Here is a 25026-nt window from a genome sequence, read left to right as displayed (position 1 = left end):
AGTCAAAAGAAAGTAACATTTCTCTTTTCTCTAACAAAATACTAATGTTGGGGTTGGGGTTGCTTACACGAGTTGCCGAGCTGGAGATCCAAGTTCAGGGGCGTTCCCATGTAAGGTCCACTCCATGACCTCAGAAATTCTAAGTTCCAACTACAAATGGAAATGAATATTTTAACGGTTAATTCAATCTTAACTACCTGCTGTACTATCACATTCCACCAGGGGGGTTGCTGCTTTCACTTTGGGAATCACTGTACAATTCACAGTAATGACTACTAGTAGTCATAAGTGGCTGTTCAAAGAAAAGGCATTTAGCTTTTAAAAGTGATTTTAAATTACGCTAAAAGATTTAGATCAGGGGTGTAAAACATACGGCCCGGGGGCCAGAACCGGCCCGCCAGAGGGTCCGATCCGGCCCACAGGATGAATTTGTTAAAATTTCACACTAATCTTAACGTAATGTCAAATGCTCCAGATACCCGTGACTAAATGTTTGTGCCTTTATAGATCCAGTGTGCTGTGTAAATAGTAAATTTAGGCATGATATTGTTGAAATTGCACTTATATTTCTCAAGAAATTTCATGTTTTGTAAAATGATCCTTCATTAAATGTAAAACAAAGGAGTTCTTGTTGTTCATAGGTCATTATTCTATTATTTTGCTATTTTTACTGGTCCGGCCCCCTTGAGATCAAATTGTGCTGTATGTGGCCCCTGAACAAAAATGAGTTTGACACCCCTGATTTAGATATTTTATCATACATCAAAGTGGCAACTGTATGCAGCGCCACCTGCTGTGGCCTGTTCACCAAACCAGCGAAACTCACGATTCGCTGGAATTTTCACACACAACCATCTCTAGTGTTTACAGAGAGTGGTCTGAAAAACAAAAACCACCCAGAGAAGTCATAAAGAGAATAACCAGACTGGTTTGAAATGAAAGAAAAGCAACAGTAAGTGGCAAACATTGACTCAAATAACCATTCATAACAACTAGAAGGCCATCTCTGAATTAACAAAAATATTGAACCTTGAAGCAGATGAGCTACAGCAGATGAAGATAACACCACCCACATCAACCACTAAAACTTCCCTTTCCTTTTTTATTCTTTTTAAGCCTTTTAAGTTTGAGTTTTTTTATTTATCAGTTACAAAAGTCAAAGGATAAATCAGGCTGAGTGCTGGTGAAGGCAGTGTGAAGATATAGACTGTGGTACACTTGATGCAAAGGAAATAATACAAGCGTTTTCACTTCTCACGTCTGATAAGGCCGGTGCGGCGGGGCTCCGTGTTATCCTAATAGCAGTCATGCAGTGTTGTCAGATCTGTGTCTGCAGCTCACTTGGCTGGAGTTAATGGAGGTCACTGGGACACAGGGCAGCGGCGGTGACATGACAAACTTCACACTGTGGCTTGGATCACAGCCCTCATCGTGGCCAGTCAGGTGTGTTTTTTTGTGCCGTGGGCTTTTTGCCACAACAGCTGTCTGCTCCGCTGGAGACTGAACACTCAAAATAAACAGCTGTTCGTCACTTTGAATAATGCAAATGTAGGATGTTGTGCGCAAACACACACACACACACACACACACACATAACCAGATAACCACAATTTAAATCTTAGCCAAACTCAACAGGTTCATCAGAAGCAGGTTTTGGTCTCTTCAGGACTTACAAAATGGAACAAAATGTCCTAAAGAGGTAACAGATGCAAGTACACACACATACACATGTATAATAACAAAGGGAGCAGCTGCAAGTGTACAGAAAAATAAAATGGAGACAAAATTAACCATAACGAATTATGCCAAATTAAACAGAGCACAATTTAGTTTTATTCATTATGATTGTTCCCACAGGTTTGTCAGCAGGACAAGCAACCAAGATGGACAGAGGAAGACGAGGGACACTGTTCTTCACCGTCTGACCACAAAAGTGATCATTGTAAGTGGCTTACAGATGACTCATAACTAACACTTCTTTATTAAGTCCTGTAGGGTTTTTTTTTGTCAGGAGCAGAAGAAATACCACATGGACAGTTTGTGAAGAGTTCACAATAAGTAAAGAAATAACATTAAAATACTTTGGAGAAGCATGAGTTATATTTTAAATATCAATAAATGAGTTATGAGGGAGTATAAAACAAGAAAGTAAACAAGTTCTGGATTTTCAGTATAGGAGATAAATTCGCTTAATGAACTAGAGAGAGCACTCGGAGAGCATAAACCTCCTCCAAGGCCGCTCAGTTTCCTACAGTAGCCTTCACCGCTCAAGGTTATTCTTAAATAGTCCTGAAACTTTACTTTGGTGTAGATCTGTAAATTTGCCTGAATAGGGTTACAAATTATAATATATGACTCACCTGAGAAATATACATAAAAAAAGACCATATGACCTAGAAAATATCCAGACAGACTCGCTATTGCAGCGTTTGCAAAACACCTCGCAGATGGGAAAAAAAACGGAACATCGACCATGGGCAGCCCCCAAAAAAAAGGTAACTCAATAATAATGTCAAAACTTTCAAAAGATTTGAAAGGACATGAGCTTCCGCTGTGCCTCAGTGGTGTTCTGCAGCGAGATGACCTTTGACAGCACAAAAAACAACCTCAAAACGAGCTGTTTACACCTAGAATGTTAGAATGTCACACATTATGGGCTTTCCCCCCCGCTCACTGCAGCTAATGCTTCCTCTTCAGCATTTATTGCTGAGGTTGTTGATAATGAAAAAGACTGAGATGACAAGTTTACACTGAATAATCATACTGACACCAGGAAATAATATTTCTGAGGAATTGAAAAAGAAAAGAAAAGAAAAAGTGAATTAATTAATAATTGAAAAGTATCTATTATCTAAAAGCAAACGCTTTACCGTAACCTCTAAGACAGGTCTTTTAATGATACCTGTCTTATTAAAAGTGGAGCTTTTTTATATATATATAATTTAAACTCAGTGTTGTTTCTGTTACTTACGTTATCACTATTGGTGTGACTGACTTATGTCACTAATAGTAAATGTCACAATTGTAAAAGTCAAGGTGGAAAATGATGATAACCTTTGCATAAACAATGCACCTACAGAGTAACTGTATCACTAAGCTTATTACATAGACGTGTACATAAGAGGAGAGGTTGGGAGATACACGGTTCAAAATCAGAAGAAAAATATGAATTACAACAATTAACCTCTCTCTGTTCGACTGAAACTTCACGTGCGCTTACTTGAGCTACTGACATATGCTGTAGTTCAGTTCAGTTGTCCCCAACCACCGGGCCGCACGGAAAGAATAAATAATTCATTTTATTTCCATTTCATTGATTATCAGACTCTTAAAGTTGTTTTATTTTGGAAAAAAAACTGATTATTTTTTAGTAACATCCATCTGTTCCTCATGACACGCTTGACACGTGATACCAAAACAATTAAGCCCACAAATTAGTAAAAAACAAACATCTTTGCAAAGAGTTTACCACTGTCAAGAAAAAGAAAACCACATTTAATGGAAAAAAATTCCACAGAATCACCCCCACTCCCTCTGGCCGTTGCATTAAAATAATGTCTTACATGAAACGGTCCATGATGCAAACAACATGGCATGATTGTTGCTGACAGACGGGCTGATCCAAGTGTTTGTTTTTGGGTTGGTTTTAAACTGCTGATCTACTAGAATCTCTAGGCTTTACAGAGAATAGTCAGAAAAAGAGAAAATATCTATCTAGAGAGCTGCACTTCTCTGGGGCAAAAATGTGTTGTTGATGCCAGAGGTCAGAGGAGAATGGACAGACTGGTATGAAAGGACAGAAAGTTTACAGTCTCTCAAACCAACTATTCTCAACCATTTGTTACAACCGAAGGTCATCTTTGAACACACAACACATCAAACCTGAAAGTAGATGGGCTAATATGTTAGAAACTGAAGAACCCTGAGCTGCTGACTCATTGGTTGGCTTGGTTTGACCCAACATTGGATTAAACAAAGTGACCCAACCAGAGCCTTTATTTGGCCCTAAGCTTAATTTGATTTGGGGGGCCCCTCCCACCACCTAAGATATGCCTGTGCTGAAATAGAAAATGTAAAAATGTGATAAATGTGATAGAAATGTAAATCTAATTAATTATATTATAGCTGTGTTTTTAACTCCAAGCCAGTGTCACTCTGTTTTGTTTTTTAACATTAGAGGGCATAGTTAATGTTACTAGTGGCCTAGTTTTCATTTCATATTCAAAGTGAAGCACTAAATATGGTGAGACTGAACGTGAATTGAAAAAATAACAAAATACAACAACAGACATTGCATTTGCTGCAAACTAGTAAGTTTCATGGATTTTAAAAACTTGGAACAGTTGTACAATCTTGAACTAAACCCAAATAACTTATGATAAAAACTATTTAGATATATGAATGTATCTGTATTTCTTAAAAATGTTTTTTCTTCCCACACAGCCTCAGGCGCCAGTCCCAACAATATGGGTTAGAGCTTGTGACTCATCACTTTCTGTAGTCAGCCATTTTCATGCAGACGACAACTGATTCAACCTTTGCCTCAGCACAGAAGAGAAAAATTGTAAGACTACAGATATATCAACTTTATATTGGTTTATGACCAGTTAGTTCTTTATTTCTAACATGAACTTAAAAAGTAATGTTAGCTGGCTAGCTTAGTTCACTCAAGCTAGCTGCCACTTGTTAGCTTTAGCTAGTTAGTGCACACTATTTTGTAAAACTTGTGTGGTGGAATTGATGTGTGGGGGGGAACTACTGGCTAGCTTTGGCCTTTCTCTAAGTCAGTGGTTCTCAAACTTTTCATACTGAGTACCACCTGAGAAAAACCTTGATATCTTGAAGTAACACCATTATCACCAATGAAATTAGATTAAGACCACAGTTTGAGAACCATGGCTCTGTAGGTGGCAAGCTAGCAATACTGACAGATATAGTTTGTCAAACTCTCTGACTGCTTTCAATTTCCTCTTATTTGTTAAAGTTGTTTGTGAGATAAACAACCGTGGAACAATCCATAGTGTGAATGAAAGATGGAGAGGAAGAAACACTTGAAATGGAACCTCGTGGAATTGCTCCCCACATTTAAAGGTAAGCTGAGCTCACTCAACAGGGTTCACATAAGACCTAATGAAGTAAGTTTAGGTTGAAATAAGGCATATAGAATAGCTGCATTGGTTGCCTGTTGTCTTTATTGGTACAGTAGATGTATAAATCACTAGCTCAGGTATTGAGCCAACATACAGGGGTTTATAATTCATAGAAATACTGTGTAAAGTTGCTTTACTACAGTACGTTTATGAGTACAACAGCTGTGTTTATTTTTTTTATGTTCCAGATACACATAATTGAACAGAGCATGTGCTGAACTTCAGAAACAAATAATATAGAATAACTGTATTGGTACTGTAGATAAACAAATCACTAGCTCCAGGTATACAGTAGAACAAACATACAGGCTATATCATTCGAAGAAATACTGTGTATGTTTACTACAGTACATTTATGAGTACAGCTGTGTTTACTTCTTTATATTCCAGATACACATAATTGAACAGAGCAATGGTTTGTTCACGAGCAGATAATCACATAATCTGGATGCACACACCACTGTTTGCATTCCTCACACTACCCGCTGGGAAAGTCCCAACCCTTCTAACTGCTGCAAGCACAAATCCAAAAACCCAATCAACAATACCTGCATTTTACCACTCAAAAAAACATCATGTTAAGAAAAAGTAACGTAATTGATTCTTTGTGGTAGGCTTGGAGGTTGACATGGATTGTGGCGTCAAAAAATAAAAATATTACTAACACAAATCTTGAAATGAATCGAATGAATGAATCATTCAAACATTGTCCACTGATTTTTCATGAGAAATCAAATGTTTTACAAAGAAAAAAATGACTAATTCCTATTAATTTCCATGAATCTGTAAAAAAAAAGTACCTTTTATAGCATTTATGTATAAGAGGAAGCTGACAATTTTTCACAACGAAATGTCTTTCGGCAGTGGTACAGTATTATGTAACCTGTAATGAAACAACCACTCACCCCAGTGTGGGTTGAATCAGCTGAGTAATCCTCACTTCCAACACGGGAAGGAGTGAGTTACTGTCATATCGACAATATGATTTTCATTCTGACTAACACAGAGTGCTAGTGCAGCATCCTTTACGCACGTTACACACATAAGTGTCCCAGAATCTTGTCAGCAAGAATCTCGAAACAGAATTCTCACCTGCTCACTGCACTTGTTATATCAGAAAGTCGAGTCATCAAAAGATTTTATCACCCACTGAAATTCACACGAAAACAAAATTAACACCGTGAGACCTGGAAGAGTTTTCTGACCTGTCTATTGTTTCCATCGTGTGTGACAGTTCAAGCCGAACACATGAGGTGTCGAAACAAAATGAAACAAAATTGACTTGACTTTGAAGTTCTTTTCTCAGCCAAGAAAAATGTATATCCAGGGACCCCCCTCTCATGTATTTCCCTCAGAATAACTTATTAATTATTTGATTTGAAAATAATCTATGAACTAAATAGAGTAAATATAAATATAATAAAATAAAAAGGGACAGGAAGATAAATCAACCGATGAGGAATCTTTTCACAGACTCTAGAGTGACAGTGAGTGACCATTTGAAGAACTAACTACAAACTTTTATTTAATCAGGAAAGCAAATTGAGGATTTAACCGTCAATATAAGTGACAGACAAAATAGAAATACCGCTAAATGTACGGAAAATATTAAAATGTTAATCTAAAAGAAGAATTCAATCTTAAAACTGTCAGCATTCAGTGATCAACCAGGGCAGAGAGACCCAGCTAAACTAAAACACTCAGATTCATGTGACTTCAGGATCTAAGAAAACATCCACTGAGAGCAGGTCTCTGTGATTCAGCTGCGAAAATGATTCCGTTTTTAACGTAACGTAACGTTTTTTTTTTTTTTAATCCGACTGAAAACGTGAATCACGTGTGTCACATTCGTGCGATTATAAATACAGATCATCAACTTGCTGTTCACATGAACATGAAACCCACTCAGTTCTCAAGACACAATGTGACTAACACGAATATCAGAATAACCTCATTCCTGTGACACACTTTGAATCTCCGATACTGTACACACAGTGTATGTACAGGGGTGGAGGGGTGGAGTGGCTCAGTGGTTAAGAACTGTACCCTATGTGTTAAAGACATCATGGTCGCAAGCTCGACTCCACCCCTGGCTGATTGTACTCAATTCCATTGTAAGTCCCTTTTTTAATAAAAGCATCTGCTAAATGACATGTAATGTAATGTAATGTAATGTAATACAGGATTCAGTTTTCTCTGTCTGCACTTTTTGTGACTCTTGAGTAATTCCAACAGTGTTTCTGACATAGCACGTTGCTTTCATACCAAGAGAACGCTTCACAGTCACCTGTAATCAGAGGTGAAAATAGTACAAAACATTTTCTTCTAAAAAGTACATTTACTTTACTGAAATTTTATTCAAGTCGAATTGCTGGTCTAAAAATATACTTGAATGAAAATGAAGAGTTGATCATTCATTAAAATGTACTTCTAGGGATTGGGTATTTCTTGTGTTGTGCAAAAGTATGTTTTGTATGCTGTAAATGGGAGTGATTTTAAATGTAGTAAAGAATAATAGGACATTCAATGATGAATGATATGATTATTACCGCCTGAGTTGGGCGGATGAATCATGTCATGTGAAATCTGAGTACATTTACAGCAAAGTCAAAGTAAACTCCGAGTAAAGTCAAAGTAAATTTGGAGTAAACTCAGAGTAAAGTCAAAGTAAATTTGGAGTAAAGTCAAAGTAAATTTGGAGTAAACTCAGAGTAAAGTCAAAGTAAATTTGGAGTAAAGTCAAAGTAAAAAAAAAGTTAAACTCAGTAAAGTCAAAGTCAAAGTAAACAGAGTAAAGTCAAAGTAAATTTAGTAAACTCAGTAAGTCAAAGTAAACAACTCAGAGTAAGTCAAAATAAATTTGGAGTAAAGTCAAAGTAAACTCAGTAAAGTCAAAAGTAAATAGGAAGAGTAAACAAAATAAATTTGGAAACTAAAAGTCAAAAGTAAATTTAAAACTTAAAAAGTAAAAGTAAACTCAGCAAGTCAAAGTAAAGTCAAAGTAAATCAGAGTAAGCTAGTAAAGTCAAAGTAAATTTAGGAGTAAAGTCAAAAGTAAACTAGGGAGTAAAGTCAAAAGTAAACAAAGAAATAGGTCAAATAAAAAAAGTTTAAAGTCAAAGTAAATTTGGAGTAAAGTCAAAGTAAACTCGGAGTAAAGTCAAAGTAAACTCGGAGTAAACTCATAGTAAATTTGGAGTAAACTCAGAGTAAACAGAAACATTTAGTGAAGTAAATGTACAGTAGTAAGACAGTGGCATGAAATCGAAGGATAAACAAAGGTTTTTACCAACAACATTAATTAAGCTTCTACTCCAGGTTCAGGAGAATCTTAGTGCTGCTATTGTTCAAGTGTAAGAGGAGCTCACACTTAATACTGGACACTTTTACCTGGTTTTTTTTTAATGGCATGCATATTCCCTGTATTTTCTGCCTGAATTTTATTAAAGTGATTGAGAAATAATTATATATGGTGAAAACAAGAAAACAAGACCTAAGACTTTTGCACAGCTCTGTGTATTGCTCATTATTCCTGAAATAATCCAGCGTGTTTGGAGCGGTCTGGGTTAAATGTGTGAAGGTGAAGGTGGAGAAAACAAGCTGCATTAAAATTCTGCACAAACACACAAAGACAAAACTTGTTTGTGTTGTTTTGGCTGTGCGTTAAACGGCATGGACTTTCCAGCCAACATATTTTTTATTTTTCCTGTTCAGAAATATTTTTGTGTCAGTTTTCTTTGTGTTTTGATTTGCTGAGGACTCGCGCTTTAGCTTTGCTGCGTTTCCTGTTGTGCGTATAAATACTGAGTGGATATATATCGTAGCTTTAATGTGGCCTCCTCCTCTCAGAGTGACATCAGGTGAGTTTTCATTTATATAAATGATATTTTACAGAAATATATACATGCTAGAATAATGCACATGTGGTTTACACCAACAAAAAATATCTACTTTTTGGAATTTCATACTGAGATCTATCTTTCATACTTTTCTTGTCAGAAACTATATTTCCTGGAATAACACCCCCTCTGAATCATTTCACAGTATTTCCCTCAGCCGAGAGAAGGAAGACGGGGCCAGGCTTGAGGTTGTGCTCGCACGTGATAGATACGGTAAGCAACACCAATTTTAACTCTTTTGTCAAAACTTCAAATTGTAAACTGGGATCATTGCAGTGACGACCACGGAAAGGCCTTTGATGTTGAGTAGGATTACCATGTTCAGTGGGAGCTGTTCAGTCGTGTGTGCAGCACAGACCGTATAAAACACACACACGAGTAAAGTCATGCACACTGTCGATGTTAATCTGCTAATCCACATTGTTGGATTGCTGGATCAATTCAAATGTGGTGTCACATATTTTTGTATAGAAATCTTGACTTAAATGTCAGCTGTGACTATTTTTTTTCACTAAATGAAAAAAAATTAAAGTTATAAAGATGATCTACTCAGAACATTATGCTAAAAAAATAGTGTTGGTAAAAGTATATATATATACATATAAATATATTTTACAGAGAGTAAAAATACTGAGAAAGGTTTTATGGTCATATTTATCTACATAACATATATATATATATATATATATATATATATATAAAATAGGCTTTTCTTGTCATCAAGTAAAGCCTATTTCATTATGTCTGTGGTTTAATGCCAAATATGCTCAAATATATTTTTTAATTTTAATGTGATTGTCTCTTGAAGAAATGATAATTCATTGGTTGCTGGTTGTTGGCAGGAGCTTCAGAGGAAATTACAAGATTAAGATTAATATACGATGAAAATGTTTATTTCTGACTTTAATCTCACTCTATTTCTCACGAATAACTGGTTATAATTATGGCCTTTAATAATGAACTCCTGTGAATACAGATAGTGGACGATTCTTCTCTCATTGTCCATTATTACCTACTGCACATGTGGTCAGCATTTGAGATGTTCTCCCATCATTTCCTACTATTTCTATTCACTAAATTGATTTTTTTTCCTGGAGTGCTTCATACTGAGAACTTCCTCTCTTCTGCTCCCTGGACTGGTGAGGATATAAAACAATGCTGTGTGTTTGTGTGTGTGTGCATGTAATAACTGCAGTGTCTACAGTATTTTACACAAAACTGCAACTCTTCACACACAATTCTGAAAAATTGTGACACAAAACTGCTAAACTCAAAGCCCTATTACGCTGTTGTCAATCAAATATTATTCTAAATACAAGACAAATGGCTCATTTGCACAGCGGCCATTTTGTGAGGTGTAACTGATCACGTTAATGACGATGGCTCTGTTCAATTCGTGTCAGTCAGGACGACGGTGTGAGTGCATGAACCCCTAAACTGAGGAAGATAAATGGGTTAACCCTAACACTGTCATTTTCTGTGATGATCAAAATGGCTAGTCTCACTCAAGCTGCACCTGTGCTAACACTTCAGTCATGTATCAGCTTTTAATAGAGACCTCAAGTCACCTATACAAAATATTTATTTTGTTCCATATGTCTATCTGTCATGTCTACCTATTTTAATAAAATAATAGGTAGGTATAGGTAAAATAGGTCGCAAAATAAGTATAAAATATGTAACATCTGCATGTACTTGCTGTATTGTGAATGCGTTTCCAGGACAAAACCAAACACACTAATGCAACGTTTTGTCTAATTGTGACGTGTATGTGGTAATTGCATTTTTGAATGACGTCAAAGGTCAGTTCAAACGTCACTGCGATTTAAAGTGATTATATTACATCCTTTTGCAAAAATTAGAATTTGGTAGTTTGGAAGATCGTACAGTTAGAAATAAAATAATTTAAATTGCAAGCCTTTTTTTTCCAATTGTATTGTTTCAGATTTACGATTTGACAGCGATGAAGGCAAAATATACTTGAACACTAGACTTACAATAGCTTTGGCAAAAGTACAAAAGTATAGTTTAACTCTTCAGTTTTGTTTTGTTTTGTTTTTTAATTTGAGTCACAGTTTAAATACGGTTAACATTTGAGACAGTCTCTAAAAGTCAAAATTGTACAATACATGTGTCATTTCAAGAATCACGCTGCCAAACTTAAATGACAAAAGGTGATAAGAGGCATGAGTAAAAGCAGGTGTTCATGTGAAATGGAAAATGTTGTCTAAGACTGTGTGTATACATTACACACACACGCATGCAAGCTTCTATTTATAAAGGTGACTCATTTGTCCCAAACACCGTTGGGTTCAACGAGATTCAAAGCGAGAACAGAGGAGCTTTGATCCAGATGTGTCCACGTGTCTTCCTGCAGATCATCTTTACTTGTCTGACAGAAGCTGTTTAATACCTCAAATAGCTGTTCACTATGAGAGTAACAGCTATGGAATCAGGAAATGAGGCTTCAGAGGAAGACAGCAGTCCAAACATTCACCTTTAGCTCTGAAACAATTGACAAAAACATAGTATTTGTCTTACTTTTTCTTCACTACATTTTTAAATAGCTCATTCAACGGCCTCATTTGAAACCACACACCTTGTGTCTTAACTACATGAAAATGATTGGGAACATGGGCATTATCATAAATGATGACTTTAACGATGAAAAGGTTATAAAATTTCACACATGATGAAAGTGTTAATTCCTCATCAAATGTGCGATTAACCCATTTTCCCCATGTGTGCAATTAGAGTTAAAATTGAACTGCCATGGTCATGACTATGGAGTAATAAATAGACACAACATGGTCACAACTGTGTGTCACATTATCTAAAAGTAAAGTCAAATATAAGATTGAGCCATGCACACAATGATTTGTAAATAACTCTGAATGTGTGTGTGTAACCATACCAAGGCATTTGTGCAGGTTTAAAACACATCAAAAACTCAATAAATACTGATATTTTAACTCTTTCCAGTAAAAAAAATAAAAGAAAACAATCGTAATGTCAATAGTGGGATTAATCGTTATATTTCTTTCTAATGATGTGATAATCTTGTTCTTTCATGTTAACTTCACTACTCCAATGCCTCAAAATTAGCTTTGAACAACATCCTAAAACACACAAACACACAAAAGTCAACACATACAATGCACCATAAGGTGAAAATCTAAGTAATTATAACTAAAATAAACAAATCTTTTAAATAATTAAAGACACAAATCAGAAATAAATAAATAAATAAATAAAAATATATAACAGAAAAATGTCTTGAAGATTAAATCATAATAAATAAATGAAAAACAGTTAGTCCCTATTATCAAGTACCTGTGTATTCTTCCATCGTATCAGTTGGCAGTAGAACTTAGCAGTGAACCAGCCCACGTTTCTATCAGGCTGCATCAGTGAGAAAGGTTAGATGTTATAAGACACAACAAGGATAAAGTGATATCTGTCAGTAGACCACTGTACTCTTTGCTCACATCCCACCTCCACTGTTGCCCTCCTCAGCCTCTCTTCAGAATATGATACGGTGTGTGACGTTGTCAGGGTTCACTCTGGAGAACCTGTTTTATGTCGCTCAAAGAAACCTCCCCTGTGTGCTGCAGCAAAATTAGGATGAAATAAGTTATTAGGTTTACTTGTGTGTTTATTGAGAACTGATATTTACAATAATGGAGCAGACAATAATGGAACTGTATATACACACACACCTTTAATCTCTTACCCCATCAGAACTAAAAGCCTAACCCTAACCCTTAACCTAATTCTAACCTAAAACCAGGTCTTAACCCAAAAAATACCTTTAAAGTTGTGAGGACCAGCCAAAATGGGTTAGGGTTTCCTTCCTTTCTTTGGTCCTCACAAAGACATACATACACATTCAGACGCACACACACACAGACACACACACATACACATGTTTGCACAGCTCTTCTCATTTGCGCAGCTATTTCTCTCTCACATCGACTTCCATTCATTTGGACAGCCTAAACAAAGCCTTGACCTTAACTATAACCTTAACCTTAACCACAATTCAAAGCTTAGTCTTAGTTCCTCAAAAAATTCCTCATTAGGACCAGGTTTTGGTCTCCATATGGATTGCTGGTCTTGACAAGGTCAGTGTTTATGCTAGAAAAGGTCCTAAAGAGGTGACAAATACAGGTACACACACTCTCTCACACACACACATACCCACACACACTCTTGAATGATTAACCCCTGATTAATTTTAGATCAAAGATCTAAAAACAGACGTCTCCTACTCAGTAATTTCAGACTTTGAGAAGGTTGAATATGGATGACATATGAGATATAGGAGTATGTGAATAATAAACCCACACACGCCGTAGTACCAATATGAGGCCAATATCTGCAACTTTCCAGACTGTAATGTGGCTGATTACAATTTCCAAACAGGAAACACTTCAAACCCATTTGTTGCCGAAAGATGTTGACTCAGAGGAATACCAAATATCGAACATCGCTTCAAATCACTCACAACACACACATACACAGAGAGACACTTTGATTGTTGAGACAGAGTAAATAAGGAAAACCAGAATGAGAGATGATGGTGAGAAGCCACACATATTCTGGCGCTCTCACTTTTTACTCAATTCCTGTGTCTGTGGGTGTGCATTTGCAGAACAAATATGGTATCAGGCTGTTTGGTTAGATGCACGTCGCTTCCCTACTCAACTTTAAAGAAATCTCTGATGTGACAGTGAGATAGCTAGGAAAGGGGCGCCCATGCACTTCACACGAAACCTTATTTACACACTGCACATGATGGCACTCACTATCACCTACTTCACAGATAATGTAACGCTGAGATTTTTCATACCATCATGACTAAACAAGATTAAACATCATGCTTCTGTAGCGTGGGAAAAGACAAAGCCAAAGACACAGCACAGGATAGATGACTGCTTTTCTCATTAGTAGAAAGTTTAAATTTAGATAACTGTTCAGCTAAGGTAGCAGGTAAAATCAGCAAGAAGACCGGGGTTCTAGCCCTGGTTGGAACAAGGGCTTTTCTGCATGGAGTTTGCATGTTCTCCCTGTGTGTGTGTGTGTGTGTTTTCTCCGGGTTCTCCGGCTTCCTCCCACAGTCCAAAAAACATGTAATATGGTGATTTGGTGATTGGTGTGTGTGTGTGTGTGTGAGAGTGAATGTTGAATAGTAGTGCCGGTGGAACTACGCCATTAGTCTGCTGAGATTGGCACCAAACCCCCTGCAACCCTCCGGTGGAGGATAAAGCGGTAGATAATGGATGGATGGATGAGCTAAAATCGACAGATAGACAGTCAACGAAGGCCAGTTTGTTCTACTTCTTTGACATCTCCTTTGAAAATAATGTGGGTTCTCCAGTTTCCTGTCACATTCCAAAACTCTGATATTCTCTCCAGGGTGTACCCCATCTGGGATTGGCTCCTTTTTCCTCTATACAGTTTTAGCATGTTCAGCTCAACTGATGTTTCTGCTTTTCCATCAGTGACACTACCTCATATCTGGTGCTATTTTTAGTACCTGCTGTGGAGAGGTTCCATGTGAGTCATTACTAAAATGTGATGTCGACAGACTGCCAGCCACCGATTGGTCAGAGAGTGTCGTCACAGGAAGAGTAAGGAGCGCGACATCCGACTCAAGAATCAAACCGAACAATGCCAAACTGTAGATAACTGTAGAAAACGTGCTCCAATATTTAGAAAAGAAATGCCTAAAATCTCAATATTTAACGGAGGAGTCTGGTGTAATTAGAGACAGCTCTACTTAAACTCTAACTGTGCCTGCATTTACAAAAAGGGGGAGGAGTCTGGGACAAAGAGCCTCACACTGATTGGACAAGATAGTGATGTAAGGGTGTACCAGTGATGCAAGCAAGGTCTAAAACAACCAATGGCAAAATTTGAACGCAGTGGCTGGTGTTTGACCAGAGAGAGGCAGTAGATGCACAGATTTTTAACAACAAATAACATTACTAGATACAGATATACACTGGTTTACTTTTTAAAAAAGTGGTTTAGGGGTTTAGTTCCACTTTAAGTAGCAAGAATCTGTTTTTCCTGATGCCTGCTGGCACCTGTGTTGTCACTAAAAGCATGTCTGTCTGTCTCATGCTTGTTCTAGGCGTAGAGTGCGCTTACACCACTACTACAAATATCCCTTTAAATTATTAAAGAAAAAGGCCATCAGTCAATTTTACAACAAAATAGCATAATCAGATTATTGTCGTTTGCGGTCTTAGCATTATGTTCGTTTTATCAGTAAACAAACTTTTTCAAGGACATGAACATCATGTTTGTTTGTTGTTTTTCTTTGTGAAGAACAAAATCACAAACTTCTCTGTGAACAAAGTGCGAGGGTGTTTGATCGTCCAAAGCTCTGATGTCACTTTAATGTAAGAATGAAGAAATGAGCAGCTTTGAGCAGCTTTGAGCAGCTCAGACACAGCTGAACTTCACAAAGTGAAACAACACTCACCAGGAAAGATAACATCTGATCTGCAGGCATCTTCTACAAACACAAGTCCCAGTGGTTACAGGTGACGCATTTCATCATGCACACTGCACACTGTGTGCATGTGTGTTTACGCACTCGCACGTGTTTTGTTACAGCCTTCTCTGCCACATAAACACTGACTTTGTCAGGACCAGTAGTCCTCATGGAGACCAAAACCTGGTCCTATAGAAACAGAACCTCATTTCTGATGGGCTAGTCAAGTTTAGGAATTATTTGAATTGTTAGGGTTAGGCGTTAACTGGTTATGGTTAAGGTTAGTGATAATGCTTTGTGTAGGATGTCCAAATGAATGGAAGAATTAGCAGTGCAAACCGGTGTGTGTGTGTGTGTGTATGTTAACGTGAGTCTACTAGGGTGAGAAGCCTATTTTGTGAGGACATTTTGACCTTGTGGGGACATCTTGGCTGGTCCTTTTTAAGGGTTAGGGTTGGTTAAGTTTAGGTTAAGGGTTAGAGATAGACATTTAGTTGTGATGGTTAAGTTTACGATAAGGGGCTAGGCAATGCATTATGTCCTCACTAAGACAGGTATTCAAGAATGTGTGTGTGTGTGTGTGCGCGCACCTGCTGATGAACAACCACAGCTTTTGGAACAGGAAAACCATCACATTTAATGTTTTCGAAGACTAAAACACCAACACGGCTGCAATGAAATTTTCAACAATTTGTAATTGTTGTGTATAACTACAGTTTCCAGCTAATGCTCCAGTCAGGAGCCTAAAGTAAAAACCTGTATTGCTGAATTGATTCAAATTAATTTAATATTTCAAATGAAGTGTACATGTATAAACTATGTATGCATACACATTAATGGACATATTTCTCTTAATATAAACGCAAATGTATCGGTTGTGTGCAGTAGTTATTTTTTATTAAAGCTTTTAACAGTAAATTAGTCACTTTATGTGTTTTCCAACCATGTTGTTGTTGCAGTTATTAATGCATTACAACTGAATCATTGTGGTTTGTGGTCAAAACGAGACATTTCAGAGGTATGGGAAACATTTTATGGCCCAAACAAATAATCAGTTAATCAAGGAAATAATCGACAGATTAAGTAATTGTGAAAATAACCACTAGTTGAAACAACCTTACGTTCTCTATCGAGAATAAATATCACTGTCTCTTCTGTCACTGCAGAGATGCCAGAGACATCCAGTCAGAGAGTGAGATGTGGACAGCCCCAAGTTCAACCACCGCAGGACAAGATCAAACAACCTGAGGAGTCACTTCCTCCTCTTTCCTCTCCTCCTCCTCTTCCTCCTCCTCAGACCAGGAGTGTAGAATCAACACCTGCCTCAGGAAGTCAGGTATGACTCAGCCAACAACATCAGACAACTCTGCTGGAACAAACAAACAAAAACACCCCAGAATTCTCCAAAACACACAGATTAAATCCTCACAGCCATCTGGGCCCCTGTTCATGTCAGGTCTTGCCAATATTTTTTATCATTTTCAAGTGTTTTAGGGGAAGTGTAATGTACTCATGAGATTTCATTATTCTTAAAAATGAAAAATATGACACAGAGCTCAGCTGCAATAACCACATGCATGTGTTTAAAGATATGCAAGTTCAGAAATGAAGTCAAGTGGACGGATTATTAATCTGCACTGAATTTTTGTATCCCCATGGTCACATGAAAACAATAATATATATCGGAATTATTGATCGTGATTCAAGGTTTGGGTTTGGACCTCAGAAACTTAAGGCACTCTTAAGTTTGGTAACCTATAGATAATGTATTAGTCTCAGTTGTTAAGTGGTACCTTTCTGTCGTGTTATCAGTGTCGTAAATATTAATAATGACATTGTTTCGTTCCCACTCAGTGCTGGAGTGGTGGTGAAGGCATCAGACAGAAGCAGCAGAGACCGTCAGTGCTGCGCCACGTTTTCCAAATGGCTTCCAGACGACAACACGGTACGTCCTCGTCACCATGTCATCATTTTAGACGTTTTAACCAAACTAGGACAAAAGCCTAAGTTTGTTTTTTCTTCCTCTGTTGTGTCTAGAAAATGCTGCCACCTCTGTTGGTGAGAAAGAGGAGGACACAGGCCGTCCTTCCCTGTCCTCTTCACCACAGATGGGCCCTTTAGTCAGACAAAGTCATCACCTGCTGCCTCTGAGGACAGATGGTCCAAGTCAGAGTTCCATCGAGGCCAGGCTTCATGATGGGTGACTTTTGCATTTTCACGTCGTGTTGAATGATAATTTACACTGAGCAAAAAGTCAAATTCACTCTCACACTCACACCTACTTTCAGTTAGAGTGTCCAGTTAAATGTGTTTGGGTTATGTTTTTGAAGAGTGGGAGAGAACTCCACACAGAAAGGACCACGACAAATTTGTTGTGTCCATGTTTCATTTTTATATCAGGCACTGGGTCAGTTCCAGGGAGGCCTCCATTTTGGACCACCATGTTTTTACATTATGGACAAACTAAAACATCTTTTGAGTTTTGATGCGAAATGAAGGCTATACAGGTTTTCCCACATTCTTGGAGGAAATGGGGGAGGTGAGGGAACTTTACAACATGAGTAATGATGACTCTCACCCCTTATTCTCCTTCTGGTCGGAGAGTTAAAGTCCTAAAGTGCTACAGGTACAGCTTCATCCCTGCAGCAATAATCCCTTTAAATAAGACAACCTAAACAGGTCTTTTATTGATGCACTCTGCTGGTTTCTTTGTGGTCTTTTATCTTTTTCTATCTTCTTTTATTCTCTTTTCAATCCTTTGTATTTATCCACCCCCATGTCTTGTGCAGTTTTGTCTCAATTGTCTATGTCTGTGTGAAACACTGCAAACAAACCCTACGGTATAAGGGTATAAATAAAGTCAACTGGACTGAACTGAACTTGCCAAGACGTAAAATCTGCTTTTCTTGTGTGTCTGTCTGTCTCACGCAGGTTCTAGGTGTAGTCAGTCTATGTGTCAGCACCTTACACAACCACACCAGAAAAAAAGCCTGTATTGTTCTTTAATGAATTTAAGTCTGACAGTGGTGTCATATTATATCTTTTTCTTCCAGTGTCTCTGAGGGAAGCAGTGCTCTGTTTGTGAGTGGCTTCTGCCGCTGGCCGGGCTGTGACGCAGTCTCTAAAGATTTCCAGAGCTTCTTAAAGTGAGTGGTCACTGAAGTGTAGTGACATTTTTTGAAATGGTTGTTTTTCACCTCAAGAAAATAAAGGTTTTGACATCCTGGGAATGATTAAATGTACAGTATGTAACTTTACATGTAGGTAATTTTTTTGTTTAAGAAAATTATATAACATTATTTGTATGCTGCATACTTTATCGCAATGGTTCTCTCTGATGTTATGTTTCCTAGAATACAAGTGTATTTCCAGATATTGTCTCAACTTCATCATATCTTGTCTTGTAGGCATCTCCATTCTGAACACAGTCATGGTGACAGAAGTGTTGCTCAGTGGAGGGTCCAGCAGGATATAGTCCAGTACATGGAGAGTCAGGTGAGATGTAGAAAGACACCAGTCTTAAATTGTGTGATCTGTTATTTTAGCCAAATGAAGGTAAATTTGACTCTGTTTTATTTTCAGCTCATTCTGGAAAAACAGAAACTCCTTGCGATGCAACTTCATCTGCACCTCTCTGAACACAAGTACACTGATCTGGTATGTTCAATTCTGACTCACTTTCTTTCTTTCACCTCCATCTGCCGATAAAATGATTTTCTGAGAGCATCTTAAAGAAATTGTTCAGTTGTATGAGGTGAAAAGTCAGTGACTCACATGCAGCAGCCTGAGATCTGCACGCAGCAAACAGCGAGCACAGAGGCAGCCACACGCTCCGTCAAACAAAAGCCTCACCTAAAAAAACCTACGCAGCTTAAATGTATGCTGCTTTAGGAACACAGTTGCTGTTTTATCACACTGTTAGAATGTATTTTCTGACCGAACACTTACATTTTTGTCACCTTGTAGACCACTCATTCTCATGCACCAAATTCCATTGAGAAAATTTGCATTTCTAGCTTGCAGAGACACAGGAGTTTCTGGTCAATTGCTGTCTCATTTAGCAAGTTTCTCTTATGAAGGTAAACCCAAGCCAAGTATTTCAAACGTCAAATTCAAAAAGTAACACATTTGAACTCACTGCTGGAGGCAGCAGTGGATCAACAACTCATGTTTTCTATGAAATTAAATCGCTGTTTTTTTCTATGGACTTTGGTGCGGGTGAGGGAACGGGTTACAAAGCGACACAAACTTGTTGGAAAAGGTCATTAATGACAAGTTGAAGTGGCAAACATGAATACACTTCATCAGATGAGACTGTTCTCTTCTGTTTAACTGTATATAACACACTGACTATGTGTCAGAACCTCTTACAATGCCAGAAAACAACCCTAGAATATAAATAGTTTTGAACTTTGTTTATGATTGCTCTTTAAATCACGTTCCTCATGCAAAAGGCAGCCTCTGAGTGGCCGTACAGCCTCCCTCTGTTCCTGCCACAGCCTCAGGTGGCAGACAGAGACCAAGTACAACGGTGGTGCATGAAACAGCTGGAGGAACTGTCCCAACATGGCTACAGAGCTACTGCTGCTTCTGCCAACCTCCTGACAGGTAAAAAAAAAAAATAACACTTCTGTGACAGTTTCTCATTCACCAAATGTTACAGGAACAATAATAAAAAAAAAACATTTCTGAGCTTCACACTGTGTGAGCACTGGGGATGGGAATCGAGAACCGGGTCTTCTTCAGAACCGGTGCGCAGTCAATCGATTCCTCGGAACCCTTAGTATGCCTGCTTAACGATTCCGCTTATCGCTTCCGCTCGTTGCAAATGCTTCATGACGTCACACACGCGCTGCGTTGTTTTGGTTCAGAACACAGCATTCATGGTACCGAGGCAGAAGCGCTCTGAAGTGTGGTTAGTGTGGTGCACGGTAATTAAACCCACATGTTATTGTACGCTGCAGTGTAAGATTTTAATGTGTTCTTTGCTTTATTGTGTTCTCTTTTTCTATGTAATCTTTTTGTAAAGCACAGAAATGAACACAGACACTTTTTGGTCACAGGGTGGCAGCATTGAGCCCTGTTAGGTTTTACCGCGAAGTGCATTCTGGGTTGTTTCCTTCTGCTGGAAGTGGGTAACGGACACTCTGTTACCCACACACGCACACATGGTGGAACATATTGTACACTGGAACTTACCTGCTTGATAATCGACCGAACAATGAAACATGAACGAACATGGTAAGTTTCAACCACGGTTAGCAGCTAACTTCGGTATGTAAGGAAAACTCAAACACGTTGAACGACGATTGGTGAAAGTCTCCTCGGCCACTGCCGTATTTTGGGACGTTTTATATTTTAATATTATTTCTTTTCAAATATCAAATCTGTATAACCGCCCTCAGATTTTCGGGTTATTGATTCAGGCCGACTGTACCATAGTAAAGCTATAACACCCCAGTTATTGTGTCCTGTGTGTGTGTATCAAATTCCCACGGGCAACACGTGTAAAGTTTCCATTTCGTCCAAAATGCAGAAACATTTGGCCACACAGCATGCAATTCATTTGCAGGACTGTCGCGTGTTTGATACACTGTTACTTAGCGACGAGTCAAGCAGCAACGGGACGCCATCTGTTATTAAACTCTCCAGGCAGGACAGGCCCCGTCTACTAGTTAATGTGTGAGCGTCATTTCATTGTGTAAACTTTTACGATACGAATAATCTCCATTGTTTAAATGATGATGATGATGGCTGCAGCAAGTTACTCTCGTGCACCTCTAGCTACTCCGTTCACAGAGGCAGGGAAGAATAAGTTGGGCTTAAAAAGTAAAGAAATAGTAAAGAGAGTTAATACAAACAAATAAATGTCTACTTATTACCTCACCCAATGAGAATCGATAAGGAATCGGATCGATAAGCAATATCGATAATAGAATCAGAATCGCTAAATTGTCATCAAATCCCATCCCTAGTGAGCACCTACTGTTCAGTTCTAAATTCAGCCCTAAAATCAAACAACCATTGTAGGTTTTGTCACATTTAGTCAATATCATACTTTTTGGAGTTGACTACATTTTTGTGATAAAATGAAGATGATTTTTATATCACAAAAAAGAGAAGTGGGGAATCATAACTCAGTCATTGAAATTGAATGATTTAAGCGATTATGAAATAGGTCAGCTAATGTGTATAATGCATAGACACCAAATATGAGGTCAAATTAATACGGAAAATAACTTGTATAAAAAGTAAACATGTTTAAATCAAAGGGGAAAGTCTCTAATCTTAAGTATTTACTAATTAGGCAGTGTGACACGACAGTTATAAGTTCTGTTCCATCCAACACCTTATTACACCCTCATCACAATATCATCAACGTCAACAGTTATTCAAGTTTTTTTTCCATAGCATCAATATGCAGTGCTGTCAACATGCTCTACCTCCTGAGCCACAGCTGTCGTATGACTGTGTGAGAGTGAACGTGTGAATGTTTTTGAATTATTGCTCCAAGTCGTCAACTGCAGTGGACAACATACTGTAAATACAGAACATTGTGTGTTTGTCTGTCGTAATGACACTTCACTCTTGTTGTTGTTGTTGTGCAGATGTGGTCCCCAGTATTGAATTTTACAAACACAAAAACATCAGGCCGCCGTACACTTACGCCTACTTGATACGATGGGTGAGTTTCTGTCATTGTTGTTGTTGTTGTTGTTTTCACAGTAAAAAAGTATGTAACAGTGATGCTGAAGGAGTTTTCATGGCTCAATCTTTAAAGTGGTAGCTCAGGATTTTTTTGCACCCAGTACTGACTTCTCCAATCCTTCTGAACCAGCTGGACAAAAACAAAGACAATCATTCTCTCTGAAAACATGACTGTCAGCAGGTACACAGGGAATAACAGCTTTTCTCCAATAACAAAAGTGTGTTTTCCTGTGAGAAAACAGTAAGAAAATGCACAGATATTTGCTTAAAATATCATAAAATTAAGTACGCATAGATTTTTATTTGGTGAACCATCTGTTTTTTGTTTTTTTATTTCACCGGTCTCATTCTCAAGAGAGACCTGTTTCAGACAAACGTACAATATATCAAACAATAATTAGTTATGGACAGACTACAGGAACGCCGAAGTACAGCAAAATTAAGTGCCAAGCGGGGGAAGATTAAAATGCTAAGAACAGGAACACGTTTCCAGAGATTTTTCAAATGCCCTTAAAGTTCGTTTGAAGTGTCCCAACGGAATCAAACTGGACAACTTCAGATCCAGTTGTAAAGGTTGGTCCAGGTTGAAGGAGCAGAGTAAGAAAATGTCATTTTGCCAAGCCCGGGAGCACAGCCTCTGACTGCACTGTCTGCGTGACATGTTGAAAGAGATATATGAGGGCAGCAGTCCAAGGATTGATTTGTAGATGAAGATGTACCAATGCAAATGACCGGAGAATACAGCGTGCAGTGGTGGGTGAGGTGTTTACAGCGGGGTATGAAACTTTGTGCTCCGTGGTAGACGGCGTCCAGCATCTGTAGAGAGCTGGTAGTGGTCAACAATGTCACCATAGTCAGTAACTGTTAAGAAAGTGACAGCGACATGTCCCCACGGCATCCATGTCTCAGGCTGGTTTTTGTCGACTGGCAGCACGGTTGGTGAAGTCAGTGCAAAACATCATACAACCACACTTCTAAAGACCTGAACTGTCCCTTTAACATATATCCAGTGTGTGTGTGCTATATCCATGTTTGACAGAAATTACTGGATTAATGACGTCCATCTTATCAATAAACAGGATACAATTATCTGTCACCAACTTGTTTGTTTGTATGTTTGTTTGTGCAGTCGATTGTGGAGTCTCCAGAAAAACAGCGCACGCTTAATGATATTTACAACTGGTTTACCACCATGTTCTGCTACTTCAGACACAACACTGCCACCTGGAAGGTTTGAACCTCTTTATTTGTTATTATAATACAAGAGAAATCATTTACATGACATACACTGTATCACATGCATTGTATTCACTTATATTAGACGTCTGGTTTTGCATCGTGTTCATGTTGGTGAGCTTAAAGTGGAATTTCAGTATTTTTCAATCTGGACTTCATGTGTAAATGAAATTTCTTGAAAAACTTTGGTCCAGGCAAGCTCATCTAAGCCGCCGGTGTCACCATGGCAACAGTGGCTACAAATTCATCATTCATTTAGTGAGAAAAATGAAGCTCCTTCTTCTTCATTTGATTCATAACGTCAGTTAAACATTATCTTCGTCTCTCTCTCTCCAGAATGCAGTGCGTCACAACCTCAGTCTACACAAGTGTTTTGTACGAGTGGAGGGAGGGAAGGGAGCTGTGTGGACGGTGGATGAAACAGAATACCAGAGGAGGAAAGGACAGAAGTATCACAGGTACTGAACATCCTCACATACATAAACAAGTGTGGAACCATATGTGTCTCAGTGCTGCTGTGAATGTGCAGATATGTATGTAGGGTTAGGCATTTATTTGTGGTAGTTAAGGTTGGGGTATGGGGCTATGGAGTGCACTATCTCTACTTGGATTTGTTTCTTCTTTAATACATTTTCTGGCATAAACACTGACCATGTGAGGACCAGTTGTCCTCATGGAGCCCAAAACCTGGTCCTAATGAGGCAGTACCTAATTTCTGAGGAACTGGTTTTAAGTTTAGGGCTAAGATTTGGATTGTGGTGAGGTAAACGTTGTCTTTGGAAGTTAAAGCAGTTTCTTAAGAGGAATAAATAACTGTGAAAACCTGTGTGTTTGTCACACTAAATATGTGTGTTTCCAGGGACTGTCCTGTCAAGTGGCTCACATCCTACTCACAGTATTATTGTCCAGAGGACGCATGAACACCAGCATGGACAGAACTGTGCAGCTGAAGTGATGATGATTTTGATGTTTTGATTTTGTTGTTTAAAAAATGTTACATGTGGTTGTATTTCTTTTCTTTTCCTTTTTTTTTGCTACATGAAGAATTCTTTTATTTGTACGCACTGATTTTTAATTCAACCGAAATAAAATGAATACAATTTTGTCCTGATTTCACCCATTCATCAACCAGTACTTGAAGCCAAACCTTCCCCAGAAGTGGAGGGTCAAGGTTGTAGTAGAGTAATAATAGCAATAGTTACTAAGCAGTGGAGCACAGTTTGAAACCAGGTTGAAATCAAATGTAGCAATTGCTGTTGAGGAGACATCCTGTTATGTTTTAACTCTACAGTGTGTTGTTATTTTATGGAGAGGATGTAAAAACCATCATGGTAACCACACTCATAATCAGGAAGTGATTATCATCACCCTTGTTTCCTCAAAAACCTCAATGGTGCAATGAAAATGGATGGATAGACAGATTCAATGAGGAAGTTCATTACCTCAAGACTTAAGGCCCGGTCTTGGGACATTTCCAACATAAGGAAAACAAACTTTCCTTCCTGTCCTCTGTCTCTCTGGCTCTCTG

The 25026-nt window shown here is 38.2% G+C and overlaps 1 protein-coding gene across 4 annotated transcripts; it reads left to right on the top strand.

The window, feature by feature from the left end:
* Positions 1 to 1112: 1112 nt before the first annotated feature.
* On the top strand, positions 1113 to 24603 carry foxp3b (forkhead box P3b). Of its 4 annotated transcripts, XM_044037172.1 has the most exons (16): positions 1113 to 1443; positions 1858 to 1942; positions 4444 to 4564; positions 4985 to 5091; positions 9195 to 9262; positions 16721 to 16890; positions 17409 to 17499; positions 17592 to 17754; positions 18608 to 18700; positions 18962 to 19049; positions 19137 to 19211; positions 20009 to 20162; positions 22163 to 22239; positions 23392 to 23493; positions 23835 to 23956; positions 24358 to 24603. In XM_044037172.1, exons 6-16 carry the CDS (start codon positions 16723 to 16725, stop codon positions 24416 to 24418), a joined length of 1194 nt encoding a protein of 397 aa, XP_043893107.1. In that variant the 5' UTR covers positions 1113 to 1443; positions 1858 to 1942; positions 4444 to 4564; positions 4985 to 5091; positions 9195 to 9262; positions 16721 to 16722; the 3' UTR covers positions 24419 to 24603. The 4 variants fall into 4 exon arrangements, with proteins under 4 accessions (XP_043893107.1, XP_043893106.1, XP_043893108.1 ...); XM_044037171.1 differs by lacking the exon at positions 1113 to 1443 and having other exon boundaries at positions 1713 to 1942; XM_044037173.1 differs by lacking the exons at positions 1113 to 1443; positions 1858 to 1942; positions 4444 to 4564; positions 4985 to 5091 and adding an exon at positions 8949 to 9010.
* Positions 24604 to 25026: the final 423 nt, after the last annotated feature.

Source organism: Solea senegalensis, linkage group LG11 (genome assembly GCF_019176455.1).
Source record: "Solea senegalensis isolate Sse05_10M linkage group LG11, IFAPA_SoseM_1, whole genome shotgun sequence".
Taxonomy (NCBI): domain Eukaryota; kingdom Metazoa; phylum Chordata; class Actinopteri; order Pleuronectiformes; family Soleidae; genus Solea; species Solea senegalensis.
The sequence above is the reverse complement of the archived record's forward strand: the minus strand, read 5'-3'. Positions and strand labels throughout refer to the sequence as shown.

Coding starts and splice junctions, on each gene's coding strand:
- foxp3b (XM_044037172.1), top strand. CDS start 16,723: ATGCCAGAGACATCCAGTCAGAGAGTGAGATGTGGACAGCCCCAAGTT. Junction 19,212..20,008: donor AACACAAGTACACTGATCTG/GTATGTTCAATT, acceptor CTCATGCAAAAG/GCAGCCTCTGAGTGGCCGTA. Junction 23,494..23,834: donor ACAACACTGCCACCTGGAAG/GTTTGAACCTCT, acceptor CTCTCTCTCCAG/AATGCAGTGCGTCACAACCT.